Below are 26,129 nucleotides of genomic sequence, written 5' to 3'. Positions count from 1 at the left end.
TATCATGTTTTCAACTTTTTATAAAGGGATATTTCAAACATACATAAAAGTAGACAAAGTAGTGTCCTGAAGGCCCACGTGCCCATCACTCACTCCACCATCAACTTACAACTACTGGCCCGGCCACACCCTCATTCACTCCTTCCATGGTATTTTGAAACAACTCCCAGATATCATATTATTTCATCCATTAAAATTCAGTAATTAACATAAATGATATGGGCTCCTTTATTGATAACTCTAATACCATACCATATCTGCAAAATTAATAAAAACTATTTACCATAGTCAACTATCCATTATTTAAATTTCCAACTGGTCCATAAAAATTGCCATAAATGGATTTATTGTTGTTTTAAACTGTGTTCCTTCAGGATACAAATAAGGCCTGCATACTACAGATGGTTATATCTTTTAAATCTCCTTTCATCAGTAGATTCCTTCTCCATTGTTTCATGTGTGATTTATTTTTATTGAATAAATCAAGTTGTTTGCCCTTAGGAGTCCATCATTGGTTTATTGATTATAGCCCCCCGGATATAGTTTGACTGTTTCCTCTTTTCTCTATATTGCCTATAAATTGGTAATTGGATGTAAAGGCTCTATAAGAATCAGGGTTTTTGTGTGTTTTTTTTTTTTTTGGTTTTGATGTTTGGTTTTGCGGGGGGGAGTAGACATATTGTTGTAGGAAGGGGGAGGCCTCCCTTCAGGGCCCCAGGAGCGGGCTCTTGTCTAACACTCAGAAAAGAATTGTCCGAGGAGAAACATGTGCTGACAAAGCAAGAGACTTTATTGGGAAAGGGCACCCGGGTGGAGAGCAGTAGGGTGAGGGAACCCAGGAGAACTGCTCCGCCACATGGCTCGCAGTCTCGGGTTTTATGGTGATGGGATTAGTTTCTGGGTGGTCTTTGGCCAATCATTCTACTTCAGAGTCTTTCCTGGTGGTGCACGCATGGCTCAGCCAAAACGGATGCTAGCGAGAGGGATTCTGGGAAGTGGACGGACACGCGGTGTCTCCTTTCGACCTTTCCCGAACTCTTCCGGTTGGTGGTGGCTTATTAGTTCTGTATTCCCTTACCAGGATCTCCTGTCATAAAGCAACTCATGTAAATGGTTACGAAAGGGCCTGGCCAGGGTGGGAGGCTTCAGTCCGTGTGTGTCCCCTAACAGTATGACAGGACTTTATCTTAGTTAGCACTGTGTTGAGTCAAATCATTTTCAGTCCAGTCTTTTAAAAATATCTTTCCCTGGAGGTCCAGTGGTCAGGACACTGAGCTTTCACTGCAAAGGGCCTGGGTTCAGTCCCAGAGAATTCCCACAAGTCATTCAACACAACAACAACAACAAAATCTTTTCCTTTCTCTCTTGCTTTATCCCATTGTTGATTCACCTACACCACCCATCTACAAGTGACCAATAGTAACAACCCAGGGCATATCCCTCCATATTTTCTCCCTGTTCACTTAAATATCTTTATGTACATGCATATAGAGATTCCTGTCTGCCTTACAAAAAGGAGGTCAAGGGAAACCTTCTGCGCCAAATGGCAGAGCCATAATTTGTTATATTTCACGGCTTCAAAATAATATTCCATTTACATATCTACCCCAGTTTACTTAGCCATCCCACTCTTAGTGGCCACCACTTTGTTCCTGGATCTTGTTGCCACATCTTGTTCATAAGTTCATACTGGCTTTGTTTTTATAGAATGGATTCCCAGGACTGGGACTGCTGGCTCAAAAAGTAATTCATATTTTTTACTTTAATAAATGTTTCCAGACAGCTTTCAAAAAAGGCTGTAGTAGTTCACATGTCCACCAGCAAGGGATGAACTCACCCTTTCTCTGACAATCTAAAACAGTCTCAAGGAATGAAAAATAGTCACAGATGAGGGTCACATGTTGGGAGCCAGCAAGGGGCATTCAAGAAGAAGAAGAAGCTCTATGAGCTTCCTTAATCCACAATTAACCAATGAATGATGAGTGATTCCTCAATAGGAAAGGCCCTACTCAGTCATCCTTGCACCTCATGAGCCTAACACAGGCTGGCACAGAACAAACATTCCAGAAGACCTTAAAACAGGGTTTGAGTCCAGTTATCTCTAACTGCTGAAGGCTGTCTTTACCTCTTCTCCATTTCCTGGTTCCTAGTGAGTTCTTTCCTACTGGATGGTACTTGCATATTACACAATAGGATTTATGAAGCATCTGCTCTTGATTTCATTTGATTCTTTATCATCTCAGTTAAGATTCTGGGAAAAGGAAGTTGTCTTGGATAGGAAGAAACCAGTAAACTTAGTAAGAGGATCATTCTTAAGCCAGGGAATAAAAACAATGTAATGCTCTACATGTGTTGGTCATACCAAAAGGAGTAACCACTTCCTACCGTCTGTGAGAGCCACATTTTTCTTACTAAACCTCTATGCTATTTCCCTCAAGTCTCTGTGTTGCTGGGAATCCCCAGTTCTTCTGTTCCTTTCCCTCCATTCTCGCCCATCTTCTCTTGCTCTTGAAGGACAAAACTCACCAATATAATACTCCTCACCCCACGTTTCAAACAAAGACCTCTTGTTTCAGTCGAAATGATGTGTTCTGCAAATAAGAATCTTTTTTCAAAGAATCTACCAAATGTACCCATGACTCTGTCCCTTATTATTATTATACCTAAGGATCCGACAGTGTAGGGAAACAAATGATTACCCCAGCTTCATCTTATTGTTGGGACAGTCAGGAAATGCCAGATGAAAAACAGAGGTCCTGGTTTTGACCAAGCCTAGCTATGCTTTATGAACAACATTTGGAATTAAGCTCCTCGGCATTAATTCCCTTGCTGGGAGTTCATCCCTTGCTGGTGGACAGGTGAACCACTACAGCCTTTTTTGAAAGCTGTGTCAGAAGCATTGTTGAGTAAGGGGAACCTATACAGTGAAACTACGAATCTGTTGACAAAGGGAGGAGGTAGAAATTTCAAAGCGTACTTTTTAAACTAGGAAGCCATAAATTCAATTCATAGTTATTCAGAGAAACACACTCTGCTAGAATGACCTTGGAGAGAAGACTATATTATTATTCAGGAAGAAGTTGGTCAACACACAAACTCCACGAACAGCCTTGCCCCTCTGACAGCTCTTACAAGAGTGACGCCAGCCATACTGTAGGAATTTGTTCTGCTATAGCCCACAGCACTGGGATTAGTCATTTTCTCCATTTGATTCCCATTTCAGGATTACCTGTGGCTTGGACACCCCAGCACAGTGCAGGGACAATGAGCCTGATGGATATCACTTGAGACAGCCTCAGGTCTGGATAGTCTCCTTGTGTTTTGGTGTCTGGAAAAGAGTAGAGAAGGCATCCTTGGGCAGAAATCAGAGGGAAATACAGAGGACATACACATTTAGAAGAAAAAGGAGAGTCATATGTTTAGTGTTTTTTCTATGGCAGTATCTAGCTTTACCCCCATATAATTATATCCCAATTATCAACATTGACATTTACACTTGAATGAAGTTCACAGTGCAATCTTCATTTTTTAAAAGGAAATTGGAAAGAAAATAGAATGGCAACTTGGCTCCGGATTTTTTATATCACCTTTGACGACCAGAAATCTAACATAAGGAGAGTTCTGAACGAAAGAAACACCCTCATAGCCTTATTAAGGAATGAGAATGAAAGAAAGTTTAGCACTTAAGTGAACTTGATGCAGATATGTTGCTGGTCCAGATAACATACTGCTAATAAATGATCCCTTTAACTGAACACCTAAATAGGATCATTTGACAGAGGAAGCAAGTGTTCCAACCCTGGTGCCAATGCTACAGAAGCTGAACTCCTAAATTGGGTCCACTGGAATTGAGGAATCCAGACACATGTCCAGAATTCTGCTTCATTACATGCAAATCAGTCAAAACATCTGATTGCTTTAAAAGTCTATTTGGAAAGTTTTTAAAATGGGGCTGCACTAAACAAGATGACTGAGCCAGTAAAACCCACTACTAGTGTTTTCTTGGTCCTTCTTGAGTCTCTACCTCATTACCACCCAGGTGCCTATGGCTGTCTCCACCTCTCAGTAACAGTAACTTGCTTGCATCAAGGGTCAAATGTTAATTGGTTGTATCTTTCTTCATGTGGATGTAAGCCAATGTACTATCTCTCAAAAAAGTTTCCAATTTAAGGCCTACTCTGACTTACGGAATGTCAAAGGGGAAGAACTATATTTGGACATTTTGGACACTCTAAATCTTTCAGTTCAGTTCAGCCACTCAGTTGTGTCCAACTCTTTGCGACCCCATGGACTGCAGCACGCCAGGCTTCCCTGTCCATCACCAACTCCCAGAGCTTACTCAAACTCATGTCCATTGTGTCAGTGATGCCATCCAGCCATCTCATCCTCTGTCATCCCCCTCTCCTCCTGCTTTCAATCTTACTCCCAGCATCAGGGTCTTTTCCAGTGAGTCAGTTCTTCACATCAGGTGGCCAATGAACTGGAGTTTCAGCTTCAGCATAAGTCTTCCAATGAATATTCAGGACTGATTTCCTTTAAGATTGATTGGCTGGATCTCCTTGCACTCCAAGGGATTCTCAAGAATCTTCTCCAACACCACAGTTCAAAACCATCAGTTCTTTGGTGCTCAGCTTTCTTTATGAGTCCAACTCTCACATCCATACGTGACTACTGGAAAAACCATAGCTTTGACTAGACTGACCTTTGTTGGCAAAGTCATGTCTCTGCTTTTAATATCCTGTCTAGGTTGGTCATATCTTTTCTTCCAAGGAGCAAGCCAAGATGGCTGCAGTCACCATCTACAGTTATTTTGGAGTCCCCCAATATAGTCTCTCACTGTTTCCATTGTTTCCCCGTCTATTTGCCATGAAGTGATGGCAAACCTTTACCTAAGTAAATTTCAGACTTAATGTTTTGTTCGTTTGGAGAAAAAAGGTCCCTGTGTAATCTGAAGAGTGATAGCAGTTATCTAGACTCAACCTAGACAAGTAAGTTCATTCATCCACCCAGCCCAATCACAAGAAACTGCCCTTTTCAAAGAAGGAACACAGAAGCTTGGGGAATCTGACACATGTAGCAATAAAGTAGTATGTAAAGGGACGGAAACTAAACAATCAGAGGCGTTTGTACCAGCCTGTGTGCCTAAGATATAGGTGGTCAGCTTCGGGGGCAGGGGAGAGGAGATGGTGGTACATATTAGCACCTGCAGCCTCGGCACTTCCCACTGCATTTCAGGATATGCCAGGTCAGTTGTGATCGTTCCTAAAATAGACCAATGCTGGGAAAGAAGGGGCATCCTTTCCCATTCCCAGTGGTCTCAGTATCTCCTTGAAAGTGAAAGTGAAATTATTCAGTCGTGTCTGACTCTTTGCTACCCCATGGCCAGGCTCCTCCATCCATGGGATTTTCTAGGCAAGAATACTGGAGTGGGTTGCCATTTCCTTCTCCAGGGGATCTTCCCGACCCAGGGATTGAACCCAGGCCTCCCACATTGTAGGCAGACATTTTGCCATCTGAGCCACCAGGGTCAGTATCTCCTTGTCGTACCTTAAGATACAAATTAAGACTTATAAGTCCACTCTCTCATTACACTAGTTTTGATCTTCTTGCTTATCAGGGTGTTTTTTTAGGTGGTAAAAAGAACCATCAGGGACTGATTCCCCTACCTAGTCTCTTAGAAAGGAAGGGGCACTATTAACAGGATGAAAAAAATAACTAGAGATCATGAACAATCATCATAACTCAAAAGTTAAATAATTGAAACAATGTATCAGGCAATTTACAAAATGTCTCCATGTTAATTGTTTCAGTACTCACAATGAAAAAGGTGTCACTGATCATTTTTAAGTCCCTTCTAAAAGCTACTATATTTTATTTGCTAAAGATACTGCAGATTCCTTTGGAAACACATGACCCAGAGCTTCTTGGCTTCCTCCATCTGAAGAAGACAAATTTAGTCATCAGCTCGAGTCACAGTGACTCACAGAGCGAGGAGGGAACCTGCGGACTCCTCACACACTTAAGTACTTTGAGCTTGACGGAAGCCCAGGCATCTCTACCTTAAGAGGATCTGCGAGGTCAGGGTGACACAATCCTTCCTTCCCCCAGCACAGCGGCCAGATCAGGCAGATTACAAGCAGCCCAGCAAGGTCACAACAGCTTCTGTGTCCCAGTTCATCTTAAATAAGGTAACCGTTGATGGAGTTCTGTCACTCACTCCTTCATTTCTCATGTCAGTCTTCAAACTGTCTTGATTTTCCTCACTCTTACATAATAAATCAAGTTGTCTTTCATGCTGTGGTCAGCAGTTGCTATTTTTTTTTAATGATATGTTAGAAGGCTGTGATGGCCACTGGGTTCATATCATCACAGAAAAAAGCTCAATGCCACCGGAAACCCTGCCTTGAACTTCCTTCCCCAGGTTTCTCTTTGAATGTTCTTTGTCACCCTAGAGTTACAATTAGATCTCCCTCTAGTTCATCTTTCTGTACCTATTTGACACCATCTATGAATGTTATAATTAATTGGAAACTGGAGTGGGGATGAGCTCTAAAAAGAGTGGGAATCTCAGCTGAGTTCCTGGTTGGAACAACAGATTTGCTACCAACTGCAGGTCAGATCTGTTTGTCTACCTGCTTTACCAACACTTTCAGAGGGCAATTTAGGCAAATATACACACACACACTAAGCTGAGTGAGAAAGATGCTGTTTAGTCCAGGAGACAGCAGGGATATTCCTCAATGCACATTTGATTCCTGGACACTGGGATGACAATAAGTCTGCTTCAGATATTCACTCTGTTTTATTATTCAGGGGTTGAAATTTTACCTGAAACTTCCAACATACAAATAACAGAGGGAGGAAGTCAGTTTAGTGGCTTCAAGGGCAATCCTTGTTAAAGGCTTTATGATCCAAGCGGTGGTGTGGTCTTTCTCAATGGATTGATTTTTAACAGTTGAGGGAAAAGTTTTTTTAAAAACACATTTTTAAATTAAAATTCAATTTAAGTTTGAACAAAGAGTTCTGAAATGACCTGCTATACTCTTAGTTCCAGGGTAAGGACTGTGCTTTATTTAGCTTAGTAGATGCCCTAAAAATATCCTTGGCTAGAAGCTGCATAAAATGAGAATTAAATGCTGTATCATCTTTGCTTTATTTGTGATATTTGAAAAGTGTCCCCAATATTTAGAACAAAGTTCAATATCTGAATTCAAGGAAAATTTATTATTTCATATATCAAATGGAAAATAATGGGAACTGGATTTAAAACTCTTAAATTGAATGTCACTTTCTCAAGGTGTTGCCATTAAAAACTGCTCAAAGATAACTGAGATGAAAAGAAATATACTGAAGATTTGAACACACTTTCTGCAACTCTGCATAACATTCTCTCTGTATTGCAAGCTTCTTTGAAGCTTTGCATAACTGTAAGCTATAATAACATTTAACATATCATGTCTTCCAGTTAACAGTGCTTACTCAGCAACATAAATAAGGTAATCATGGCTTTAGCAATAATTCTTAACCTGCCAATAATATCAGAAAGCATACTGGCAAAATAATAAACCTAGAAAAGACTGAGAATATTAAGTATTATTGCAGATGATTTGATGAATTATAATTTTAAAGTTTTGAGAGAAATCAAAAGAAAATCGGAGATAGGTTTTTTCCTTAGAACTAAAAATGCAAAACATAAACTCATCAGGTCTTCCCTACAAAAGAGGGGGCTGGCACACCTCCAGGCTATCTAGGAGACTGAAAGAGCCTGCAAAAGAGGCACTCCCCCCCCACACACACACTTCAGTGTCCCATTACACAAGGCACACTGGGTCCTGAGGGTTACCTCCCTCCTGCAAGAAGCAGGATTCAAGGGGAATGTAACTAACGAAGGAGCTTCTTCATTACACTGTCTGAGGGAACTTACAAGGATGAATATCACCTCAACGATCTCATTGGGACACCATAATCATTATTATTATTTTAATCTGATGCTCATGTAAGACTATTTTAGGTGAGATCCCTTGGCTCCATTTAAAATTTTTTTAGATTTCTGGGTGACCAACATGAAGACTTTCTTCACAAAAAAATATCATTCATTAGTCATATGCTTAGTTTGTATCATTAGGCACAAATGTCATTTTTCTTAAAGAAATGTGTCACAAAAATCTCAGAATGGCCAGTTAGGTTAAATAGTGACAGAATTTCTTGGTTCAATGAACAGATAAAAATAAAAATGAGTCTGGTGTCAGTTAACCAGGTTTATAATATTTATTTATTTATGTGGCTGTGTCAAGTCAGTTTCAATTTGTGGGATTTTGATTGCATCATGCAGGGTCTTTCATTGTGGTGTTTGGACTTTGTGTGCAGATAAAAGAGAAAACTAGTTCTTTTCTTATTTCCTTTGCATCTTTGTGGAGTGGTGGGAATTTTGATAACATATTTTCATTTTCCTATTGACTGGTTGTGGTGTACGGGCTCAATTGTTGCACAATGTGGGCTTAATCGTTCTGCAGTATGTGGGATCTTAGTTCCATGACCAGGAATTGAACCCACGTCTCCTGCATTGCAAGGTAGACTCCTAACCACTGGGCTACCAGAGAAGTCCCAGGTTTACAAGATTTAAATGGACAAGGGACATACATGTCCAATGAGACTGCTGTCAACCTTAAGAAAGCTTGTGCAAGAGAAACTCAGAAGGAAAATATTTAGAAAGCTTTTTGGCAAATGTTCTCTATTTGATGTATTTTGATTTAAAAAGCTTAATTGTTAATTCACCTCAGGTCACACTTGCATCAAATTGAAAAAAATAAAAATAAAGATTCAATAAATACCCTAACAGACAGTGTGATTGACTAGATTCAGTATTGCTTTCTCTTTGTGAAGGTTTGTGGAAATAAAACCAACTGTTTGGGAGGAAGTAACTACATAGAACTCTACCTCTCTTATATAAAGTATACCTCATAATGACTCTGAAACATGGAGACATTATTTTTTATCTTATTTTTTTTAAGAATCTCTCATTTATTTTTAAAGGGTGGAGGAAGATGAATAAGAGAAGTGAAATCAAAGGATCTTATTTTAGATATTTTAACCAAGAAGAGAAACCCAGGAAGAGAAAATTAAAAGAAGCAGAAGTGGACAAGGACAGCAATTGAGTTGTAATATTTTCCAATAGCTGCAAACAAGCGGTTACTCTTCAGCCCTTCAAATACAGATCAAAGAGAAACCTAGTTCTCCTTTTTTGAGTCTTTGTGGCGTCATGGAGAATTTTGATAATATATTTTAATTTTTCCTATTGATTAATAATGTGTTCATCTCTTTCTAGTTCCACTTTTCTTTCTCTCTCTGTCTTTTTTTTTTTTTTTTAACACAGTTTAGGAGCTCAGAGATGAAATTTTTAGTTCTAGCCACTCTCTGGCAAATGATCTTATGTCTGACACTAACCCTACTTAGCTCGAAGAAGTATTTTGATAATTTAATGAGATAAATTTTATAGGAACTTTTTTCAGTAATGTTCAAAGTTATCTAAATGGGAAGTGTGACTATCTGATGACACGCAGGAGAAGGAGAAGAGGATGCCCTGATGATTCAAAGGGCTCAAAAACCAATCCAGTTATCGCTAGACGCCTGGTGCTCAAGTGAAACTTTCTTCTCTTTCTTTCTTCTTTCCTTCTACATGTATTTACTTAGTATCAAGTATCATTAGGCATGGTGGTATAGAGAAGTGTACACACAGTCCAGACTCCCAGAGTTGAGTGGGAATCCCCGTAACGGTGGAGCAGACAATTAAAGGATGGATGTTGGGACTGAGTGGCCTGAAACAACACAATTCTATCTTGAGCCCATTAACATGCATTTCTGAATTTGTTTCCTCATCCATAAAACAGAGATAATTTTACTGTAAGGTTTGAATGAGATAAATATTTCTAGATCTTAGCAGAGGGCCTAGACTGTGGTGAAGTGAAGTGAAATTCACTCAGTCGTGTCCAACTCTTTGCAACCCCATGGACTATACAGTCCATGGAATTCTCCAGGCCAAATGCGGGAGTAGGTAGCCTTTCCCTTCTCCAGGGGATCTTCCCAATCCAGGGATCGAACCCAGGTCTCCCACACTGCAGGCAGATTCTTTACCAGCTGAGCCACTCAATAGATCACAGAGTAACTATCATTCCTACCTGGCTTGGTCAACTGGGAATCCCAAGGACCATGGCTTTCTCAGATCATTCTTTGAATTCTGTAGTCAGTGGTACTCATCTGAAGGGCACCCCAGAGGAGTTCATAGTGGTCCAAACTCAAAAGGCTCAGCTGGAATTTAGGCCTCATAAATTCTGTGAGTGCTCATTTAGTAATTTCTAAATTCACAAATGGTAACATACATAGATTTGGCTTTGCTCACTGCCTCCTATCCTCCTGATGACAAAAAGGCAATTTTCAAAATATGTATATTCATTTATTTTATTTATTTGGCTGCCTCGGCTCTTAGTTGCAGCATGTGAGATCCCTGTGGTGCGATGCACAAACTCTCCAGTTGTATTGAGGGGACTCAAGTACACAAGCTCAGTAGTTGCAGCCCATGGGCTTAGTTGCTCCACACAGCATGTGGTATCTTAGTTCCCCAAACAGCGATTGAACCTGAGTGTCCTGCATTTAAAGGCAAATTCTTAACCACTAGACCACCAGCAAGGTTCCTAGGAAACTTTTTAAAATCATAGATATTAATGCTTACTGCAGCAGGCTATGAATTTATTGTTGTTCAATCGCTAAGTCATGTCTGTCTCTCCCTGTCCTTCACTATCTCCAGGAGTTTCCTCAGACTCATGTCCATTGAGCTGATGATGCCATCCAGTATTTATAAATAATAAAAATTTTCTGGTAAGACCATAAAAAATATAAACTTTCATCAATATATCACTACTAAGGAAACAAAGACTGAATTTCCAGTCTGGGTTTTCAGCAGTTTCCAGCAGTTCTGAATACTGTACCGTTCTGGACCTCCAAGACAAGGAAACACTAGACCAGCAGTTCTCTACTGGGAGGAATTTTATTCCTAGGGGAACATCTGGCAATGTCTGGAGACATTTTTGGTTGTCACAACTGGGGAAGAGGACTACTGGCATCTAAGTGTCAGAGGCCAGGGTGGTGCTAAACATCCTGTAATACACAGGAGAGACCCCCCCATGGTAAAGAATTATCTGACCAAAACTGCAAAAACACTGAGGCTGAGAACCCCATGCTAAGACTTGAGCAATGCATACAGCAGCCAATCCTGCCACATGACAAGGCTCTTCCTGTGTGCCCATCATTTCATTTCACCAGGTACTCTTCAAGGCGGGCTTCCCCGGTGGCTCAGTGGTAAAGAATCTATCTGCCAGTGCAGAATAGGCAGGAGACATGAGTCCAATTCCTAGGTCTGGAAGATCCCTTGGAGGAAGAAACGGCAACCCACTTCAGTATTCTTGCCTGGAGAATCCCATGGACAGAAGAGCCTGGCGGGCTATAGTTCATACAGTCGTTCATACAGTCATGAGGAGTTGGATAAGACTTAGCGACTAAATAACAACACTCTTCAAGGTAGAAGTTATCTCTATTTTACAGATAGAAAATGGAAATGAAAGTAATATAACAATTCACCTAAAGGCCCTCTGATGGTAGAGGAACTGAACCTGAAACTTGATCTGCCTGATTCCAAGGCTTCAGCACCTAAACCCTGATTTAATGTCTCTTGTGTATGTGTGTGTGTGTGTGTGACCTTGGTCCTTGCTTTCTAAATTTTTACTGGCAAATTGGCTAGTGTTGATTTTGGCTGAAGAAAACACTCCATGACCTGTTCAGAGGACGTACGCTCAGAACTGCACCCCACCTCATGCATTGAGCTATAGGGGTTGAAGATCTGCTTTCTCTTACTCTGTTCTTGGCCTTGATGAGTCAATAAGCTTACAGTCCCTGGGTGCTAGAGGGACCCTGCAGACCTAGGCACTTCTTGCTGAGAGATTTGTACGCCTACTAAGCAGGGAGATAAATTGGAAATACAATTTCCAATAAATGCTGTGAGATAAATTGGAAAACACACAGAGATGCCAACAACCCAAGCAACCAAAGTCAATGCCCTGACTGAATTGCTGGCACCAAGGACCCATATGGAGGTGACCACAGCTGGCAGAATAAGGCTGATGCGGCCCTGTGAGTTGCTGTTACTCATTTACTTCCCAGTGGTCAGTGAACCAATCAACCATCAATCAGCTTCTGTGTACAGGTCATGTTCTCAGCAACTCTGACTGACCGAGGGTTATTACTCAAAGGTGGCATCTTGGCTAAAATTAGAGGACAAAGGTATGTGTTGGTTTGTGGCTGACTTGGTCCAATGACCTAGAGGTGTGTGAGCCTTAGGGACTGAAGAAGAAGCAGTATTTTTGCATGGTAATCTTTGGGGGAAGGGCAGACTTTGCAAAGCTCTAGGTCAAGCCTGTCAGTCCTTGGATTCAGGCTGCAGGCTGGGACACCAGCATCTGAAATAACCCTCAGCCCAAAGGAGTAACTAATGAGGACAACACATTTTAATGTGAGCCCATCCCTAACAACTGAAACCTCCTCTCTGTTTGCTTGTCACCCGGGAAAAATTGGTTTGGCTAGGGAAGGAGGAAGTTGAGGGGGGAGATGGATAAGATGAGGAGGGAGAGGGAGTCTGACTGATTTGGTCTGAGTTTTTGCTTTCCTCCAGTGGTTATGAAGGTGAACTTCGCAAAGAGAAGAAGGCAGAAAACTTGGTGTCCAAGGTCACTAGACTCTGAAGTTCTGGATATGAAACTTCTCACCTATCCTGTGCATGGAACTCAAAGCAGTCAAATGAACACTTTTCTCATTAAAAAAAAAAAAAATCATTTTCCTTTGCCTAATTTTGAACTTTTTGGTTTGAATTAATTTCAAATTTATGGAAAAGTTGAAAGAATAGCACAACTCAGAATCCCCAGATATTGACATTGTACCACACTTACATTCTTATTCTCTCTTTAGAGAATGTACATATTCTTAATGTTTGTTTATATACATATTTTTATTATTTCCTAAACCATTTAAGAGTAAGTTGGAGACATGGTGCTACTTAATCCTTAAATACTTCCATGTGTATTTCCTAAAAAGTAGGACATTTTCTACATAATCATAGAAGTGATCAAAACTGAGAATTTGATATTCATGTAATATTTATTGTTTATCAGATCTACAGAGCTTACTCAAATTTCACTTGTCAACCTAAAAATGTTCTTTTTGACAAAAGAAAAAATGATTTTCCGGTACAGGATCAAAAGTTGCTATTGTCTCCTTCATTTATTTCAGCTCTGATCTTTATGATTTCTTCCCTTATACAAAGTTTAGGGTTTTTTGTTCTTTTTCTAGTTGCTTTAGGTGTAAAGTTAGGTTGCTTATTCAATGTTTTTCTTGATTCTTAAGGGAGGTTTGTATTGGTATAAGCTTTCCACTTAGCTCTACTTCTAGTGCCTCCTGTCGGTTTTGAGTTGTTGTTGTTTTCATTGTCATTTGTTTCTAAGTATACCTGGATTTCTTTTTTTACTTCTTCAGTAATACGTTGGTTATTCAGAAGTGTATTGTTTAGCCTCCATGTGTTTGTGTTCTTGGTAGTTTTTTTCCCCTGTAGCTGATATCTAGTCTTGTAGTGTTGTGGTTGGAAAAGATGATTGAAATGATTTCAATTTTTTAAAATTTACCAAGGCTTGATTTGTGACCCAAAATGTGCTCTATCTTGGAGAAAGTTCCATGTGCACTTGAGAAAAAGTGAAAGCTGCTGTTTTTGCATAAAAAGCCCTATAAATATCGGTTAGGTCCAACTGATATAATGTATCATTTAAGGCTTGTGTTTTCTTATTAATTTTCTGTCTGGTAGATCTGTCTGTTGGTATTAATAGAGTATTAAAGACCTGCACTATTATTGTGTTACTGTCAATTTACCCTTTAATAGTTATTAGCATTTGCCATAGTATTGAGGTGCTCCTATGTTAGATGCATATAATTTACAATTTTTATATCTTCTTCTTGGATTGATTCCTGGATCATCATGTAGTGTCCTTCCTTGTCTCTTATAACAGTCTTTATTTTAAAGTCTATTTATCCAATAAGACTATGGTTATCCTGCTTTCTTTTGATTTCCATTTGCATGGAATATCTTTTTCCAGCTCCTCACTTTGAGTCTGTGTGTCCCTAGGTCTGAGGTGGGTCTCTTGTAGACAGCATATATAAGGGTCTTGTTTTTGTATCCATTGTATCTTTTAATTGGAGCATTTAGTCAATTTACGTTTAACATAATTATTGATATATATGATATGTATGGGGCTTCCCTGGTGGCTCAGACAGTAAAGAATCTGCCTGCAATGCAGGAGACCTAGATTCAATCTCTGGGTCAGGAAGAGCCCCTGGAGAAGAAAATGGCTATCCACTCCAATATTCTTGCCTGAGGAATTCCATGGACAGAGGAGTCTAGTGGGCTACAGTTCATGGGGTCACAAAGAGTTGGACACGACTGAGCGACTAACACTAATTAATTAATGATCCTATTACTATTTACTTTATTCTTTTGGGTTTGTTTTTGTAGGTCTTTTCTTCCTCTTGTGTTTCCAACTTAGAGAAGTTTCTTTAGCATTTGTTGTGAAGCTGGTTTGGTGACGCTGAATTCTCTTATCTTTTTTTTTTTTTTTTTGCTTATCCGTAAAGCTTTTGAATTCTCCTTTGAATCTGAATGAGATCCTTACTAGATAGAGTAATCTTTGTTGTAATTTTGTTTCTTTCATCTCTTTAAGTATACCTTGTCACTTCCTTCTGGCCAGAGTTTCTGTTGAAAGATTAGCTGTTAGCCTTATGAGAATCCCCTTGTGTATTATTTGCTGCTTTTCCCTTGCTGCTTTTCATATTTGTTCTTTGTGTTTAATTTTCATTAGTTTGATTAATATGTGTCTTTGTGTATTTCTCCTTGGGTTTATCCTGTATTGGACTCTGGGCTTCCTGGATTTGGATGGTTATTTCCTTCCCCAAGTTAAGGATATTTTTGACTATTACCTCCTCAAATATTTTCTCATGCCTTTGTTCCCCGCCTTCTTCTGGGATCCTTATAATTCATATGTTATTGTGCTTAATGTTGTTCCAGAGGTCTCTGAGACCGTCCTCATTTCTTCCTTTTTTTTTCTTTATTCTGCTCTGCTTCAGTTCTTTCCACCATTCTGTCTTTCCCCATTTTTCTTTATTCTGCTCTGCTTCAATTCTTTCCACCATTCTGTCTTCCAGATCACTTACCCATTTTTCTGCCTCCAATAGTCTGCTGTTGGTTCCTTCCCTTACTGTAGCAGCAAGACTTCACAGGGATCACAGCACAGAAGACAAAACCTCAAGACTAATGGTGAAAACAACACTCAATTGCCAAGAGCACTCAAAGAAACTCACACATTTACAAAAGGAAGAGAGAAAAAAGAGAATGAAAAAAGGAAGAAAATGAGAAATATATGAAAAAGAAAAAAGGGGGAAAAGATTAAAAGGATATAAACGGGGAAAGGGGGGAGAGAGGGGAAAAGAGGGGAAAGGGGAAAAAAAAGAAAAAAAATGTATATAGAGAGCAGTAGCTCCACCTCCACCTCCTAGGAAGCCCTCCTACACTGCACTGTTCTTTGGACATAGCCTCTACTCCTATGTGTACTTGCCTCCAATGTCCACAGTTGCCAGAGCTAGGGTTTTTTCTTTTATGTGTTTTTTTCTTTTTTTCTTTCTCTTCTTGTCCTTTTGTATATTCCATAGGCACAGAGTCTACCTAGTTGGTTGTGTGGATTTAATCTGCAGCTTGTACAGCTGGTGGAGAGATTTTCAATCCTCTTCCTTAGCCACTCTGCCCCTGGAGCTCAATTGGGGTTTTATCCTCACCACTGCATGCAGGTTATCCATGGGAGTCCACTCCTGAGGCTGCCCTGGAGGACTTGGGCCTGCCCCAATGAGGACCAAGAGTGGAGGTATCGCAGCTGCTTGAATTGTGGGGACCCTGGCAGCACCGCACATGCAGGGGAGGCGGCGGCCACAGGAGCAGGAGGCACGGCACTAGTGAGGCTTTTGCCTTCTAGCCTCTGGCAGCTCTGCACCAGCGAGGACTGGGCATGGAGGTGGCATGGCCGTTCAGAGTGTGGGGAACCTGGCGGGGCCAAAAGTGTAGGGAAGCCGGTGGCCATGGGCATAGGAGATAAAGTGCTATTTGACTCTTTTTCAGGGGCTTCCCAGGTGGTGCTAGTGATAAAGAACCCATCTGCTAATGCAGGAGACGTAAGAGACATGGGTTTGATCCTTGGGCTGGGAAGAGCCCCCAGGAGGAGGCATGGCAACCCATTCCAATATTTTTGCTTGGAGAATCCCATGGACAGAGGAGTTTGGCAGGGTGCAGTTCACAGGGTCGCACAGAGTGGGACATAACTGAAGCAATTTAGCACAGACGTAGAGTCTTTTTCTAGCCTCTGGAAGCTGGCATTCAAAGGACTTCCCTAGCTGGTCCTTCTTTGTTGCTTGGTGAAGCAGGTGCTCAAAGGGCCCTCCTGGCTTTGATCTTTCTCTGTTGTTTGGTGCATCAGGCCCCCCAAGGACCACCATCTCTGGGGTCTTGCTCTACTGGTCAGCTGCTGGCTCTGGCCTGTGGGGAGAGAGAGAGGCTACAGTGGTGGCTCCACCCCCTGCACATGCTTCAGCAGTAGGGCCCTGCCTCCGTGGCTGCCCAGCTCTCCTTCAAGGGCACTCCCACCGAGATCGCCTCCCTCACATCCCTTCAGGCCATCTCCTGCAGTCACCAGCAGTCCTCACTTCGGAATTGCTCTCTAATCCCAACGGTCCAGCTCCCAGCGACTGCGCGTACAGAGGGACCTGTGTCCTGGACAGGTAGGGCTGTGGTTCTCTGCTCCATTCAGAATGTCACAGATCAATTGATTCACTCTCCAACAGCCTCAAATGCCTCCTCTCTGTCCCAAACTATTGCTCTGGTGTGGGAATCTCACCCCTGCTTTAGCTCCTTCACCCCCTGAGTGCAGATCCAGTCCTACTCACTCTCCTAATTTTCCCTTCCTTCCTTCCTTCCTCTTACTGAGTTTTGTGTGGATCCATATGCCTTTCCGGTGGTCAGGCACTCCTGCCAGCTCTCAGCTGGCGCTCTGTGAGATCCTTGGATCTGAAGATACATCCCTGATGCACCCATGGAGAGAGAAGTACTCCATGTCCAGCTACTCCTCTGCATTTCGTCGCCTCCGTAGCGTTCACTTTTCTCACTTGGTTCAAGTGGTATCCGTGAGATTTCTCCACTGTGAGATTACTGTTGCTCTCCTCTTGCTTGTTACGAGCCTCGTGCAGAGATTCTTTGAGATTCTGTAGTTGCTGTTTCTCATCGGAATTCCGCCCACTAGCTTAGAATTGCCTGGGACAGCTGTTACTTTGTCAGCTGCCACATGATGATTTGCTAATTCCAATTTTCCTTTTACATTTATTAACTGGCATATTAATTATCCTATGAAATGAGGCAAGTAATGAGCCCTTTCTAACTGAAAAGGCTACGAAGAGGATCTAGTGAGACCTATATGCAAAAGTGAAAGGCAGAACGCTTTATGGAAGTAAGCCATTGTTTCACTATTGCTCCCTCAGGCCTGCTTGCCAGCAGCAAAACCCTACAACACAGAGTTTCCACTCGCAGCTCTGCTGCTGCTGCTGCTGCTAAGTTACTTCAGTCGTGTCCGACTCTGTGTGACCCCATAGACAGCAGCCACCAGGCTCCCTCATCCCTGGGATTCTCTAGGCAAGAACACTGGAGTGGGTTGCCATTTCCTTCTCCAGTGCATGAAAGTGAAAAGTGAAAGTGAAGTCGTTCAGTCGTGTCTGACTCTTTACAACCCCATGGACTACAGCCCACCAGGCTCCTCTATCCATGGGATTTTCCAGGCAAGAGTACTGGAGTGGGGTGCCATTGCCTTCTCTGACTCTCAGCTCTAGGGCACATTAAACCCCATGAATATCTGCATTTTTCACATAATTCCCTTGGGAGTTTGGATTACCACAAAGGTTACAGAATCCATTTGGTGAATATAGTCAACTTTTAGTTATTCAACAATTTTTTATCAAGACCTAGGCTTGAGCAAAATGCTATACTAATTGAATGTATAAACATGAAATTTCCTTAAAATGTCTAAATATGAAATTTTGCAAGAGTCAGTTACACCACTCCACCCCTCAAAATTATATATTTTAAATGTATTTATTTATTTGAAAAGGGGAAATCTTGCTACATAGACATCGACTTGCAACAAATCAATAATTCCTACAGAGGGAAGATTTGGAAAAACTATACCAAATTTTTAAGTCACAATAGTCTAAAAACCTGACTGCTTTAGAAATAGTCACAGCTATACCACAAGAACCAACTGGTTTGCACAAACCTTCCTTTTACCTCTGACTTATTTTTATTACCCATTTTTTCCTTCTTTAGCTATAGATCTTTCAGCAGGAAAAAAAGATGAAAGCAGAGTCCAAATTTTCCACGATAAGTGAAGATATATTGAACTATTTTTATCTGAAACAATCTATTCCTTGTAAAATAACAGAAATAGAGTTGTGTGTCTGTGTGCATGAGTGTGTGTGTTTCATTCTACCTGTGTTTATGTTCATATTCCTTATTAAGCAATGAAATATTTGCATATATAGAGAGAGAAAAAAAGTAAAATCAACCCAATGACCCATGTCAATTTTGCCAGTTACTTTCTCTGCCACTTGGGAAACCCTTGTGGCTTAGTGGTAAAGAATCTGCCTGCAATGCAGGAGACACAGGTTTGATGCCTAAGTCGGAAAGATCCTTTAGAGGAAGAAATGGCAACCCACTCCAGTGTTTTTGCCTGGAGAATCCCATGGACAGAGGAGCCCAGAGAAAAGCAGTCCATGCGGGTCACAAAGAGTCAGACACAACTGAGCACACACACGCACATACGATAGGTGTAGTTTAACACTTAAATGGCCATCTTCCCAACCAAACAAGAGTTATTGTATTTTTAACCATCTATGTATCCATCCAAATGCATTAAGATATCTCAAGTTCATCACTCTGGGTTATTATGCCCTAATGGTTCTAATTTGAATTTTCTTTCTAATTTTGAACACTCAGGACGCCATCTTATTTTATTGTTCAAGAAAGAAGTGTCCTTGTCATACAACAGGAAAAAAATGCTCTTTTGGCTCTTAGCCCTTCTGATCCTTTGTGGTTTTCTGTGGAATTATAAAAGACAGCTAAAGATCACAAATATCACTGATAAGTACATTTTCATCACTGGATGTGATACTGGCTTTGGAAACTTGGCAGCCAGAACTTTTGATAAGAAAGGATTTCATGTAATTGCTGCCTGTCTGACTGAATCAGGATCAACAGCTTTAAAGGCAGAAACTTCAGAGAGGCTTCATACCGTGCTTCTGGATGTAACTGACCCAGAAAATGTCAAGAGGGCTGCCCAGTGGGTGAAAAACCAAGTTGGGGAGAAAGGTGAGTGATGTGAAAATGAGGGGAATGGAGGGGGTGTTGAGAAGTAAGCAAAGCTAAATGAAAGTAAATAGTCTGATTTTAAATGGTCTTTCCTCCCCCCCCCCAAAAAAAATGTCTGCTAAATACCAGTTGTGTACTGGAGAAGATGGGAGAAAGTTTAGGCTAGCCCTGAATATTTCTACATTGCACAGTCTCTACATGCATAAGAGACACAGCCCATGTTATCTTCTCAAATGTTCACATGGGTGAATTTAGAACTGAGATGATTGTGCTAACTGGTCTTTTTCTGTGAAGTGCTACTCTAGCCACTTACATAGCAAACTTGGGGCCAAAAGCTACAGTAGATCCTGAGGGCAACCCTTGAATTGCCATCTGGATATCCAGGACCATCTTCTGACTGCAAAATGGTTCCAGAGCTCACACAATGTCACTGGGAAAGGAAGAAAATAGTCTGGCGACCTGAGCAAATGCGTCTTAGGCAGTCGTGGTAGAATAAGGAGTCATCGGACCTCATTCTGCATTAGATTCTGCAAAGATAGGAGCATTCTGAACTAGAAGACTTTTTGTTTTATTTCCTTGAATGAAGTTTGAAATACTCTCATGGATGAAGATATTTGAATCCACAAAGGAAAAAACAAACAGATATGATTTTTCTTTATCACATCTTCATCATATAGTTGAGACTCTGAACCTCAAAAGCAGTGGTTTGATAAGGCTCCAAATAATATTTTAATGCTTGAATGCCAAACACTTTGAACAATGTTAAATGTTTCCCATCATAAAATAAGACAGGTGAATGATTGGATTTTTACCAAAAAAATAAATGTGAAATAGATCGATGTTGTTCTTTGTCTATAAAAACAGTTCATAAGTTTTCTCTGGCTATGCCATCCAGCATGATAGGAAAAATAGAGCAATCTCCTCACATCTGAGATGAAAAAGTCTCACTCAGATAGTGTTTGCCATTCTAAGCAGAAACAGAAAAATTGTGAGGTTGGTTTCCAGTAACAAAACTTCAGCCGTTTCAGTTTAACCTCCCACCCACTGTACTATCACTTCCCCAAACTGCAAGTATTCAAAGCAGGAAGGAATGTGACCGGAAGGAGGAAATGGCACCATCAGATAAGGCAGAGCTGTATTTCCATCAAGGATGCCTATATAAATGTCACCTTGTACCGCACCTCCTTCCCTTCCGCTCTGTTCTAGGTCTCTGGGGTCTGATCAACAACGCTGGCATTCTTGGTGTGCTGGCACCCAACGACTGGCTGACGGTCGAGGACTACAGAGAACCTGTTGAAGTGAACCTGTTTGGACTCATCAGTGTCACGTTAAACATGCTTCCCTTGGTCAAAAAGGCTCGAGGGAGAATTGTCAATGTCTCCAGCATTGGGGGTCGGCTTGCATTTGGTGGAGGGGGCTATTCTCCATCTAAATATGCAGTAGAAGGCTTCAATGACAGCTTAAGGTAAAGCAAACATGGGCATCTTAGCAAATAATAACCACTAACACTCACTGAACATTTATCAACCAGACACTCTATTTAGTGCTTTAAACTATTCCCAATTTATGATACTGAAAGTCAGCCCTTGACACAAGGGTTTGAAGCAAAAAATAAGGAAAAAAAATTTAAAAAGTGAGAAATAAAATATAAATGATACCACTGAAGCTAAGAAAGATGAGATAACTCCCCCAAGGTCACCCAGCTGTCAAGTGGTAGAATAGGATTTGAACCTAAATCTTTTAAAGTATTTTCTCCTTTTTGCATTAATGCATATGTGAATAGTGGTGGCAAATTTGTATTCAACAGATTAGCTTGTTTAATAGTTAGGGAATCACAGAGAGGAACTAAATCAGGTCTCTCTGTTGGTATTACTGTCAGATGCAGACACAACAGTGATATCTTATTTAAAACCCTCAGTAGAAAATTATCTGATAAAGTAATGACTTAGTGATGCAACATTTTTTCCCGCTTGTTGCAAGCTCTGGACTCAAATTTCACACACTATAGCTGAGAGAATGGTAACCGTCCCACCTCTACCCTAAGGACAAGAAAGACAGCTTTCCTCTGATGCTTCTATTTCCAAATAAAACTTAGAAGCTTGCTACCCTGGAGAAGGGAACGGCAACCCACTCTATTATTCTTGCCTGGAGAATCCCATAAACAGAGGAGCCTGGCGAGCTATAGTCCGTGGGGTGGCAAAGAGTCGGACAAGACTGAGTGACTCACACACACACACACACACACACACGCACACACACAAGCTTGCTAATCTAATGTGAAGATTTTGCTACCACAAGAAAGCACTGACTACCTCTTTTTGCTATGGGTCACCAGAGAACTCCAGAACATAAAACCATTAAAGGACCAATTTAATAAATCCTTCAATTCAGTGCCCCAGGCATTAGTTTCTTTTGGTTTATGATGTCTGAGGTTCACTCTTTGGGTTTATGATGTCTGAGGTTCACTGGGCTTCTCCAATCTGTAGCTTTATGCCTTTTCACATATCTGAGGAGGTTTCAGCCATTGTTTCTCCAAACATTTTTTATCTACAATCCACTCTTTCTCTTCCTTCTGGGATTCTAACACAAATATTAGACCTTTTGATTTTGTCCCACAGATTCCTATGGTTCTGTTCACTTTGTCAATCATTATTCTCTCTGCTGTTCAAATTAGGAAATTTCTAGTGATCTATCTTCAAATTCATTGACTTTCCTTCATCTTCTTCATTTTACTAATGAGTCTAGCCAGTAAATATTTTATTTTGGTTAATGCATTTTTCAAGTGTAAAATTTTCACTTGGTTCTTCTTTATCTTTTCTGAAGCTTTCTAAATTCCCATTTACTTCAGGAGTGTCTCTCTCTTGGAGCATGTCTGTAACAAGCACGTTAAAGACTTTGATAATTCCAACATCTGTGTTACTTCAGCCTTGCTAAACACACTTGGTACAGCATGAAACTATGAGTCTTATTAAATTCTGGGGAGAATGTTGATAGGTTTCTGTTGTTATTGTTGTTTTTAGCAGATAATTGACCAGCTTGTGTTCAGGTCACAACTTCCAACCAAACTTCTGTGGTTTGTTCCCAATGTTTGTTCACTTTCAAAGACTTTGCTGTGCTATTCAGATGTGTCCCACATGTACACTGCATAGTAGCCAGTCTGGAATGTGGAAGATGATCCATCCCATAGTTCAGTTCCTCATCTGCAAACTGAGATGGTAGAATACGATGCTCTTTCCTGGGCACACCATTCTGTGATTCCATGAAAATATTTATAAGCAAACATTATTCAAATAAGCCTGAATTAAATGTCTTCAACTGGCTCTTTTCACAGGAGGGACATGAAAGCTTTTGGTGTGCATGTCGCTTGCATTGAACCAGGATTGTTCAAAACCAATTTGTCAGATCCAGAAAAGGCTGCTGAAAAAAAACTTGCCATTTGGAAGCATCTGTCTCCAGACATCAAACAACAATATGGAGAAAGCTACATCAAGAAAAGTGAGCTTTGGGGTGGACCCAGGGTCCTATGGGGTTCATTGTCCTAGACAGCTTGAAAGAGACTCGAACAGAAAGGAAAAAATAAGGTTATCATGGTAATACACCAGTAGAGATCTCAAATATAGATCAGGAGTCCCTATTAATTAGTGTCATCTCTTGCTCGTGTTTATAAACACTTACTGAGCATTTACTAAGTGGTAAGTTCTATACTAAATACTTATGAATTGTATCATTTATTCCTCAAAAGAACTATAGCAGCAAGCAGAGGCTTGGAAAGGGGAAATGCCCTACCCAAGTTTATACAGCTCCTCAGAGCAATGCCTGGACTGGAGCCCATGGTCATTACATCTACACAAACCACCTCTTTTTGGTGATCACCTACCACTCATTCAAAGACTCAGACTCTGACTAACTTACAATCCAGGTCACAACAGAAAGTAACCAGATGACTCTGAACACTGAGATTTACAACATGCAAGAAACTCAATCCTTTATTTCTGAGACACAACCCAACAGCCTAAAAGGAGTGCTAGATAGTACAGCCTCTAACTGCTCGAGAAATTCAGCACAGGATCAAAGCATTTCTGGCTAAGAAACCTTTATAGGAAAGGTCAGGTTTGAACATGACCTAAACAGGAAGAAATTATTAATATTTGGGTGGAAGCTTTCCGCAGCAGGAATGCATGGCAGTGGAGATGGAAGAAGAAATAAGGTAAGTCAGACTGAGTCAAGGCTGGAGGAATAATCATAAAGGTTAGATAACAATGACTAACACATAGTAAACATTCACTATATACTTGTCACCATTCTAAGCACTTTACACAAACTCTTTCATTTAAAACACCCAAACAAACCCTCTGGATTTTACAGAAGCAGAGGCACAGGGATGTAACTTGCCCAAAGTAGCACAGCTAGTAAGTGGAAGAGCTGGATTTGAACCCAGATGGCCTGACTTGGCCATCTATCCTGTGCCATGCACTGTAATGGGAATGAGGCTTTGAGGAACTACTGGAACTTCCTGTATCGGGGCTCTTGCCTCCATATCAGTCTTCCCGGCCCTATTAACATTTACTCACTAGTCCTCAAACACTTACTAAGCTCCTGCTTTGAGCCAGGAGCTCCACCTGGCCTGGTGTCACCCTAACCCCAGCTGTGATCCTGCCTCTTCTTTGGCGGGCTTAGGTAAGACAGCCAGCTGTGCCAAGGTTCGAGACCAGGAGTATTCAAGGTGGAGCCAAGCCTAGTCACATCTACTGGGGGAGAATGACTGACTTTTGCAACTACCCCACTGCACACACACACACTCACACACATAGACACATGCATACAGGTACATATATGTCAACTAGAACGTCTGGTTTGACAAACCTCGCAGTGCTGACACGTCACTACATATCAGGTTACGACCACTGCCACTAAATGCTGTTGCTCACTCACCGACTCCGAAGCCTCTAAGTTCGAGAACAAAATCCCTCATTGAAAAGAGCTTTCCCTGTTTGATGTTGAAATTGATATTTTCTAGATGCCTGAGAATATATCATCAACTTCTATCTCAAATTTTTTTGACTTGGCCTCTGGGTCAGGGGTCCTTTCTCAGAATTACGAAAGGCTTAGAGCCCGATTTTGTCCTGGTTGCTCTTATTAGAGTTCTCCAAGCCAAGACTTTGAGATCAGCAAGACTCACAGATCCAAAGCAGACCACAAATTTAAACTCACTTTGCTTCGTTTCCCAGACTGGAGTCGTAGGAGTTTAAAATAGACTTAAGACTTCTGAGCTAACCTCAGTTAGGCTCTTGGAACAGCTTGTGGCTACTGGGAGCTGAAGTCAAAAGATTTAACACAGTAGATTTTCCCTTGAGGATACACAATTTAAAATATGTTTTAAGAGCTTAGGAGGAATGCTTCAAGCCATCACCAGTCACTGCCTCTTTAAAGCTATCTTGGCTCATTACTCAAACAATTCATTTGCTGAGAACCAGGATACCTTTAGCTTCCTGAGTCAGGGCTTTAGTGGATGAGTCTCTCTTCATTCACTGAATTATAGAGGCACGAGCTATATTAGTGCACAGATACATGCACAAGCACGTGCACACACATTTCCTATATCAAATTTGTTTTAAGAAGTACTATGTTTATACTACTACCACCATGTTTATACAAACTACTAACTTCCTGGGTTCTGGCTTCGAACAAGCTCTCTAGGAGATTCTGCTGCTCACTCAAGTCTGAGAGCCAACAATCTAAAGAAATCACTGCTGCTTCCTTTTCTGAGGAATAGATAAAAACCCACCACAAGCGGACCCAGTTATAATGGCAAATTCAAAATAAATTCCCTCACTGCGTCCTCCCCTTTGCAACCTAGCTTCACACTCCCCTACTCCCCTTCTTCCACAGGGTAAATGTGCTTCTGTCTCTTTTTTTTTACAGGCCTAGAAAAATTGAAAGGCACCGCATCCTTTGTGAATGTGGATCTGTCCCAGGTGGTGGAGTGCATGGACCATGCTCTCACAAGTATCTTCCCTAAAACCCGTTATGCTGCTGGAAAAGATGCCAAAACTTTCTGGATCCCTCTGTCTCACATGCCAGCAGTTTTGCAAGACTTTTTATTGTTGAAACAGAAAGTAGAGCTGGCTAATCCCAAGGCAGTATGACTCAGCTGATGACAAATACCTGCCCCAGGCTGTGAAATTGGCTGATTTCTAGGACACATCTCCTCAGTCTCATTCTTTACCTAATCCAAACTGGACTCATTTAGATCAAACTCCTTTTGGTAAAAAAGATGGGCTGCCACCATCACCTTTGAGGTCCCAGGGTCCCTCCTTAAATTTTTCTTGAGAAGATGGGCAGGGATGGCACCTGCCCGATATTTAGTCTTTGCCTGCTGGTTATAATGTATGGAAAGTGGACAGGCTTTCCCATCCAAAATGATTTTTCACCCGTGCCTGTCCCATGCTTATAATCCATATCACTTAAAGTGACTCCTGAATGTTAAATATTTGTTTCTGATCAAAATGTTAAGAGATAAGTAAAATAATTTCTTAAAGGGGGATTGGATGTACTATCTTGCTGAGAATAAGATTCTGAAGGACTGGAA

At 41.0% G+C, this 26,129-nt stretch overlaps 1 protein-coding gene and 1 long non-coding RNA gene across 6 annotated transcripts; one reads left to right on the top strand and one right to left on the bottom strand.

The window, feature by feature from the left end:
• Positions 1-769: 769 nt before the first annotated feature.
• Positions 770-6,398, bottom strand: LOC138433898 (uncharacterized). The gene is made up of 3 exons (XR_011254503.1): positions 6,060-6,398; positions 3,230-3,328; positions 770-1,087 (listed from the first exon to the last, which is right to left on the bottom strand). It is a non-coding gene; the product is annotated as an uncharacterized lncRNA (long non-coding RNA).
• DHRS9 (dehydrogenase/reductase 9) lies at positions 5,946-26,129 on the top strand. Of its 5 annotated transcripts, XM_069577289.1 has the most exons (8): positions 5,978-6,188; positions 15,928-16,001; positions 16,253-16,305; positions 16,803-16,908; positions 19,169-19,540; positions 20,747-21,005; positions 22,872-23,035; positions 25,463-26,129. In XM_069577289.1, the coding sequence occupies exons 2-8, from the start codon at positions 15,983-15,985 to the stop codon at positions 25,684-25,686; spliced, it is 1,197 nt and encodes a 398-aa protein (XP_069433390.1). In that variant the 5' UTR covers positions 5,978-6,188; positions 15,928-15,982; the 3' UTR covers positions 25,687-26,129. The 5 variants fall into 5 exon arrangements, with proteins under 5 accessions (XP_069433391.1, XP_069433394.1, XP_069433390.1 ...); XM_069577292.1 differs by lacking the exon at positions 16,253-16,305 and having other exon boundaries at positions 5,982-6,188; XM_069577294.1 differs by lacking the exon at positions 16,253-16,305 and having other exon boundaries at positions 6,048-6,188; positions 15,793-16,001.

The sequence above is a fragment of the Ovis canadensis genome, chromosome 2 (assembly GCF_042477335.2).
Source record: "Ovis canadensis isolate MfBH-ARS-UI-01 breed Bighorn chromosome 2, ARS-UI_OviCan_v2, whole genome shotgun sequence".
Lineage (NCBI taxonomy): Eukaryota > Metazoa > Chordata > Mammalia > Artiodactyla > Bovidae > Ovis > Ovis canadensis.
This window is presented reverse-complemented; position numbering and strand designations above follow the sequence as displayed.

Excerpts from the sequence above, each read along its gene's own strand:
- DHRS9 (XM_069577289.1), top strand. Across the intron at positions 16,306-16,802 it reads CATCTGCTAATGCAGGAGAC|GCCATCTCCTGCAGTCACCA; the intron begins GTAAGAGACATG and ends ACATCCCTTCAG. Across the intron at positions 19,541-20,746 it reads AAACCAAGTTGGGGAGAAAG|GTCTCTGGGGTCTGATCAAC; the intron begins GTGAGTGATGTG and ends GCTCTGTTCTAG.